General features: G+C 45.3%; 1 protein-coding gene across 1 annotated transcript; it reads right to left on the bottom strand.

Moving 5' to 3' along the window:
• Positions 1-1589: 1589 nt before the first annotated feature.
• LOC138926903 (uncharacterized) lies at positions 1590-3025 on the bottom strand. The gene is made up of 2 exons (XM_070282510.1): positions 2659-3025; positions 1590-2341 (listed from the first exon to the last, which is right to left on the bottom strand). Exons 1-2 carry the CDS (start codon positions 3023-3025, stop codon positions 1590-1592), a joined length of 1119 nt encoding a protein of 372 aa, XP_070138611.1.
• Positions 3026-8128: the final 5103 nt, after the last annotated feature.

Below are 8128 nucleotides of genomic sequence, written 5' to 3'. Positions count from 1 at the left end.
TTCTAAGCAAGCTGAAAAACCTCCATACGCCTCAGCTCTTTCTCCTCAATCAGAGTATTTTATCGGGAAAAAAAATGCAGTGTGAAAAAAGTTAACTTTTTGCCGCCTAGCCTCCGAATTAAGTGGGGCTCTGATAAGGCTGTCTTCAAACGCTTGTTAATCAGGCACCTATTAAGTTTTTATTAGTATATGTATTATTATGTATTAGCTTTTAAATTTTTATTTTGTATGTAAGGATTTATCGTTTGGCGGAAATAAATACATAAATAAATTTATTTTTGGATCTGGTTCATTGCGTTAGTGAGCTCATTAAAATGTTCTTGAAATTTTATAATTAATTCTGTCTCACGTATGGGCCGCTCTACGCTCTACGATGGAAAATCCAATTTAGCCTAACTCACAAATCGCTCAACAGGCTCCAAAACAGCCACATTAGGGATATATAAAGGGCCATACTTGAATTCGGGGAATGTTTAAGGTACGGATGCCAACGAACGGACCTTAGTCTTATGCCTGTTTGACAATCACCACTTTTTCTACCGTCGCAATGATGAAAGCGCTTCCAGCATGCCACCTGTAGGGGAGTTTTTCAAAACTTAGGGGTTGCCAAATGCTTCCCATATTCGATAAAAGGGCTTTTATAAATCTTCAAGAAAACCACACAATGACGTCCGCCTTAGGACAATTCTTCCCTCATCGGGATATTAACACGTTCGCGAATAACCTATAGACGGCAATAACCGACAGCAAAAGCACCGCTCCGTTGCTTTTCGCCCGCACTTTGGGCCCGCCTTCGCCGGGTCGATGCCCTGATCGCCAAAAGTTGAGGTTAGCCGCGATCCTTGATGGGGGTTAAGGGGAAAATCGTGCCTCTACTTCTCCTGTTTCGTCCCTCCTTGCTTCTCTTGGCTGCCGCTAGAGCTACGTATCCCTCGCGGACACCTGAGCACGGATCGTTCAACGCTTTTCCTCTTCTAACCCTCTCTGGGGGCTTACGAAGACAGCTACTCCAAGTTTCACCGCTCGTGACGCACACCACCGTGTTTGCAGGGCTCCGTTACTTTCTATCTCTAGGGAAAACTCTATTAAAACCTTCGGCTGACCTCTCGGAGTTTTCACTCACCTTCGCACTTCACGTCCGTTCTTCGCTACGAACACCACTTGCCCCAACAAAAGCACACTTCTCCTGCTGCGAACTAATATATTTTCGCCGCTTTAGAAACTCGTGCTCCGCAATAGTCCCCGGGACAGCTATCCTCTCCGTTATCTGAACCGTTATTTCAGGGGTCGAATACCTCCTTCCCTCTTCTTTAAAAGCGCTTCACTTTTCCACTTGCTCCTCTTTAGCCGGCTCAAAGTGAAAAGAACACACACTTTCTATCTTTCGCCTTTTTTCTCTCTCCTTTGATCATACCCAATCCTACCCGTTTGCAGGGCTCCCAACTCCTGCACTTTTACCAATATCAATATTTTCTATGCGTTACCACCTAGTTCGTCTATCAGCCTGCCTCTGTTATAAAATGCCCCCTTCTCAAGAGCTGAATATGGATCGTTATGGATCCTAAACAGATCAACCACAGAGGCAGGACTCACTGCCGCAAGTCCTTAGCATGGTACGAGTACACTCCTATAAAACGTCCTTGCCTATCTTTTAGTTCATAGGTCGCCTTTCCGGTCCTTTTCCTTATCCTGGCTTTGACATACTTCGGGCCAAGCTTGGCACTATACCCGGTTGCAAAGTTACTTTGCGTAAAGTTTCTACGGAACGCCTCCTGAAACTCGATCTCCCGCGCTCGCGTATCGTACCGTCTCTGGTTCCTTTTCCCTTGCATCTCCAAAGCCTTCTGAGCTTGGCTGCGGACAACGTCCAAGGAGTCCTCTCTCGAGAGCATAACGCTCCGGTCCTCTAACAGACCCAACGGCCTCAGAAGTTTATACGAGCCCCCTGAGCCCGAATACTGCTGTCCAAAAACTAGGTAGTACCGAGAAGCCCCTATGCCCGAATGAACGGCTGTACTCAAAGCACAACTGATCTCGGTAAGCTGTTCGTCCCAATTCTTCTGATTTGGCTTCACGTAAGACCGAATCGCCGCTATCACGGACCTGTTCACCCGCTCAGACGCGTTCGCCTGTGGTGAGTATACTGCCGTGAAGACCTGAGTCACCAGATTCTCACGCATCAAACCTCTGAAAGCCTCTCCTTTAAACTGGGTTCTATTGTCCGACACAACAGTCTCCGGCACGCCAAACATATGAAACAGCTCCTGCCTTATAAACCTGACCACCGTGTCGGCCAACAGCTTCTTTACCGCCCTCAGAAAAACGAACTTAGTATGATGATCTAAAACAATTAATATGCCCACATTACCTAACCGTGACCTTGGAGGCGGTCCCAGAAAGTCTGCGTAGATTTTCTAAAAGAATCTCTGAGATCCAGCCACTCTGCCCATCATTGGTATCTTAACATGTTTGGGTGCCTTCGTTTCCAGGCGACTCGAAGTACTCAGGCGACTCGAAGTGCGGAGACTCATAGTCTACGTCTATCCCTTCGTCTTCACCTTCAAAAAACCCTGGATAGCGCATCTGGAACCGCGTGTAGCTTCCCTTTTCTGTGCTTGAATTTAAACTTGTATCCCGGCAATTTGGCTGCCCACAGACCCAAACGCGATCTTAAATCGGGCTGTGACATGAGCCACTGCAGCGACGCATGATCCGTATCCACGGTGAATCTATGCCCCTCGACATACGGTCTGAAACGATTGATGCAGATGATTGCCGCCAGGCACTCTTTTTCTGTGACCGAATAGTTCTTCTGAGCCTTGCTCAACTTCCTTGAGACGAAGGCAATAGGATACTCGTCCCCTCCATCACCTTCTGTCTTTTGAACGAGCACCCCTCCTATCCCATGGCTACTTGCATGGCAATGGATGAAAATTGCCTTTGTAAAATCTGGACTGTGCAGCACTGGGGCTTGGCACATCGCTTCTTTCAACTTTGCGAACGCCTCAACTCCCGCCTGCGTCATTGTGAACCTGCACTTCGGTGTAACTAGATCCGTCAGTGGGGCAACTATGTCCGCATGACTGTACTTATGAACTTACTGTACCACCGAGTCATGCCTAGAAAACTACGCAATGCTCTCTGCGTCCGTGGAATTGGATACTCCACCATTGCTACTATCTTTTCCGGGGCGGAAAATCGGGAGGGAGTCTTGACGCTAGCCCTATCTGTCGAATATTCTCTGCTACCGTCTTTACGACTGCCAAATGCGACTCGAAAGAATCTGACACTACTAGTAGATCGTCCAAATAGATGAAAACTTCGTTCTGCAGTGAAGCCGCAGTGAAGGGATGACCTTGTCCATGAGTCGCGTCATCGTATGCGATGCGTTCGAAAATCCAAAAGGCATCACTGTAAACTGGTACAAAGGCTTACATGGTATGCTGAAAGCTGTTTTGTCCCGTGACGCTGGATCTAAAGGAATGTGCCAATTTAGACTTTAGATCCAAACTAGAGATGTAAACTGCTTTTTTAAGCCGGCTAAGAATTGCATCGATTGGCGGTAGTGAGTTTGCATCTCCCTATTCACTCTTCTGCAATTCATCTTCGGAAAATGCTCTACTCGTGACTAACCGACACCTCAGGACTATAAGTTCTGACTCAGTGTGGGCACCAAGAATAGACTTTGCTTTTTGCATTGCCCCTTGAATTTTATTTTGGTTGTCACCTTGGGTAGCACTTGCTGTCGTTGTCCGTCGGCTGTTTTCACAAATGATCCCTTTCGCTTGAGCTCCGCTTCACTTTTGATAAATCTTTCTGCCAACCTGCCTAAGCAGCTAATCGCAGCTCCCGTGTCTAGTAGCCCTAGGACTTCTTCCCCTAAGAAATAAACTTCCACAGACGGTCGCTTAACCGCCTCCTTGTAACTTATTGCTTTAATCTTTTTTACCGACTGCCAATGTAGTTTTAATCTGTTTGTATTCCTAGATCTTTTCGACTCATGTCGAATTCAATTCTATTCATGTATGTTTCTATCTACTTCTAAATTTTTTAACGAAAGTTTCTGTGGATCTTCTACTTGTCCTTGCTCTGGCCTACCTGAACACGCTAAGTCGGACGGTCTTGCGCATTCACCCGCCCGTTTTTTAAACATTTGCGCAAGACGGTTTATTGGTATTAGGAGCTTAAACAAAACACTTTACGTTTCCCAGCACAGTCGTGATTCCTATGCCCTTCTTTCCGGTAATTCCAACAAATAAGAGCCACTGCTTCGATATCCGGATCCCCATGGTTCGAAAAATCGCTTGCATCCTCCATTTCCATTCCCTCATTTAATTCAGCTACCGCCTTTCCGGCAGGATAGTTCCTATGATGTCTTCTATCCTCTCGTCTGAACTCCTCACCATTCGCCTTCTTCGAATAACCGGGCTTGCAAAAGCTTCTCTCGTGCCTTATCTCCTCCAAGAACCTTTCGCGGCGCCTGCAGACTTCTCTCAATTGACTGATCAATCGAATTGTAACATTTAGCAATTCGTGTCGTATCTCGGACCTCAGATTTCATCTCACAACCTCTACTATCGTGGCCTCACTAAGAGGCGTTTCCAGCCCGTCCATCAATTGCTCTATTGCGTCATAAAAAGTGTCGAAATCTTCCTTTACGCGCTGCTTTCTATCCCTCATGGCTTCGCGTATGTCTACATCCGACCGACTATCGCGAAAGTGATTCCTGAGAGCATCACACAACTCGCCCCATCTCATGCCCCTATTCGCTCTCATGCCCCTATTCGCCTTGCCATCGAATAAAAGACTTGCATTCGCGCAGAGTGCTGAAAAATTGCTATCTAGCGTCTGGTGGATCAGGGCCTCTTCTCGATAGATGAAGTTGTCTATTGTCATGCCATCTGGACACCCGCTAAACTTGATCTTCCAGTTGCTTAGAATGTGTCCAACCTTGTCTGGACGATATGCTAGCTGTCTTAATTCGTCTGTGAAAGTATGTCCTTGGGTTCAAATTCCTCCCTCGTTATCAAAGGGTTCGCTAGGCTGTTCATTTCGGGATATTGTCCTTCCTTCGGCTTCTCTCTTAGACTGTGCTCTTTGCTGGAACAAGCTCTCCATCTGTGCTGACATTGGTTCTAATAGTGTTGCCTGCATGGCTTGAACCGACTGAGACACCATTGAGCTTATTTCTGCCGTATTACCTAAAGACTCTGCTTGAGAACCTACCTGGCTTGTACCACCTGGTGAATCGGCTCTATGAATCTGTTGGCTTGTGCCTGCTGAAGATATTTCGCTCGTCGTCTGAGGTTTTTCAAAGCAAATAACCTTGCAAATGGGACATTCTGCCTTGCTTTTCGCGTGAACCGTTATGCATGCTTTAAGGAACTCATGTCCACACTTAGTTCTGGCCCTGCCTGTTGCCATCTCTTGATTGCATAACATGCATATTGACACCTTTTGGGGTGTTGCTGCCCCCTTTTCTGAATCTGCTGGGTTCATTTTAATGTTGTTATTTCTGAAAATTCTCATAAACTAACACTTAAACTCTTTAAAGATTGCTAACTTGCTGCTAACTAAAACCAAACTTTGCCACGGTCTGATATGCGCACCGCCAATGCGCCACCTTATTGTTTTTTCTTCTTCTTCTTGTTCCTAGGTTCCATCCGCGTCGTTCAGGAAAATAAAAACTCCCTTAATCTCTCCCTTCGCTAGCACTGCTGATTTCCAGACGCCGCGAGGTCGATGTCTCGGACGTGGTTAGCTGCTACTCCTGCCGCTAAACTCCAAGCGTCCGTCTCTTGCTTCGGGGGACGACGGGATCTGCTTGCTCCCTTAAGTCGTGGTCAGAACTCAGTGTCTGTTTGAGCCTGCGTTTCCGAACACCTATCCTGGCAGCTTTCCCGCCTGTTAGTTACTAGAAGATGTTTGTGGTCGTTTGCGTGGTTAGATGATTCTTATCACCTAAGTTCCAAAGCGCAACTACTCCTAGTCTGTGGGGCTGCTGCGGTATCGTCATCTACTCTTCTTCTTTTAAAAGTAGAATTCCAAGCGATGTTAGCCTCAGCTCCTGGGTGTTTTGGTCGTGGTTAATGACATGCCATTATAACCAGCCGAAAAACGTATCTAAACGTTGTTATTTCATAACATGGTTGCTTTTATAGGCATATCAAAAACATAGGGCCCCACGTTGGGCGCCAGAAAAACTATGATGAATTATACAAAATAATTATAACTGTAACGGACCGCGAAAACCTTGCATTCGATAGTATCGGGTGAGGGATGAGGTGCACTCGATTGTCGGCCTAGACCTCGTCGTCTAGTGGGTGGGTTCCCTATAAACTCGTCTCTCCCCGCAGGTTTTCTGTTGTTCATCATAGTATCCGAATTTATTCGAATGCGTGCTTGGCCTTACGAAAAGCGTAGGCCTAACTGTATTCCCTTGCTGAAACCTCCCCGGGCTAATGTCCTGCCCACTACGGCATCCTGAAACGGTTGGGTGATGAAAATCAGACTAGGCCGAATTTCCTTAACACATAAAAGTTTTATTAACCCTCTAATACCCAAGAGTGCCTCAAGGCACTTATTATATAATTTGTATTATCTAAAAAACGAAACGAAAAACGAAAACAAACGAAACAAACGAAACAATAATTTGAATTATATTTGTCATTTTACAATAAAAATGTGAACTTATGAATGGAAGCTTTCATAGCTCTCTGAAGCTTTAAAACGGTACTTTTTCTGTATTGTTTACATGTAGGTATCATGCATTCGCGCGCAAAAATTGCTGTGTGATGCGTATGGTGTTTGTGTTAAATAATAAAAGTGAAATAACTGTCATAGGATAGCTCCAGGGGTTAAGTTTTGTTGGGTTTTTATTTGGAAGGAGCAGCTGAGGTGCCGCTCCAACCATCAAAATGTCTCTGTTCTTTTACAATATTTCTTAAGTCTAAGTAAGGCTAAGTCTCGTAGCAGCGCTGCTCACAGGCGGCGGCAGAGAGACGGCTATGTACTTATGTATAAAGGAATATAATAATATACGTTGTTATGCGCTCTCAAGTGGAGGCGCGAGGGGTATGCATATGCTGACCGTTTGTTACGATTATGCTGACACTAGCACTTTCTGTGTGCGGGCTAAGCCATAACGATCGGTTCATATTTCGGCCACTTAGGGTTTATGACCGGGACTTTGGAATATTTAAACACTGCAACAAAGTTCACTTCCCTCTCTTTCTCTTAAGCGAACGGTCGTGTTTTTTTTGTGCGCACTGCGTTTATGATAAATATTGGTAAACCGGTGTTTACATACTTGTGAATTAAATCTTGTGAATCTTAACAATCTTAAAGCCTAAACCGTATCGCTTCGCGAGTGCTGCGGTATATTTGGAGTCGAATTAATAATTTGTCTAAATTCTATTCTAAGCATAGCTCAGCTCTGCTTCTTCCCCGACTTATCTGTATTTCTGCATTTCTTCTTTGCACTCTCCAAAGCTCCAAAGCTTCGGCTTCCTATTTGGGCCAGTGGTTCAAGGTATAGTGTTTTTTAACTTTTTATATATAAATTTGTTTTATTTATTAAAAAATATGGAATTTAAACTTGTCTGTGCCATTAAGTCTTGTAACAAGACAATTTCCTCATCCCAGCCTGCCATCCATTGCTGGCTATGTGAGAACGTCGTACATGCCAAGTGTGCCGGTTTCCCTTCATCAGTTTCGGATGCCATTTCCCGTAGGTCTGGGATACATTATTGTTGTGAAAATTGTCGTGCTGTGCAAGGCGAAATGAGGTCGTTCATGAGACAGACCAAAAATGGATTTAAAGAGCTGATCATTGGTTTTCGTAAAATCAATGACCAGCTCTGTGCACTTGACACTCAATTTAGTGGCCTTCAGCTGCTAAATGAGTCTCCTAAGCGTAAGAAATCCGCTGTTTCTGATCCGCCTCAGCCTGCTCAGCCGACATTAATGCAGCCGCTTATATCTCTGGCCACCCCAAGGGCTAGAACTGAGAAAAATTCGTCAGAATTTCTCAGGGATAATGAGCAATTGTCTGAAATGTCCGCCATGGCATCCCTTCAAGTGATGCCACAGGTCCTAGGGAACGAAACCCCCGTTAGAGTCACCCAAA

Source organism: Drosophila bipectinata, chromosome 4 (assembly GCF_030179905.1).
Source record: "Drosophila bipectinata strain 14024-0381.07 chromosome 4, DbipHiC1v2, whole genome shotgun sequence".
NCBI classification, from domain to species: Eukaryota; Metazoa; Arthropoda; class Insecta; order Diptera; family Drosophilidae; genus Drosophila; species Drosophila bipectinata.
The sequence above is the reverse complement of the archived record's forward strand: the minus strand, read 5'-3'. Positions and strand labels throughout refer to the sequence as shown.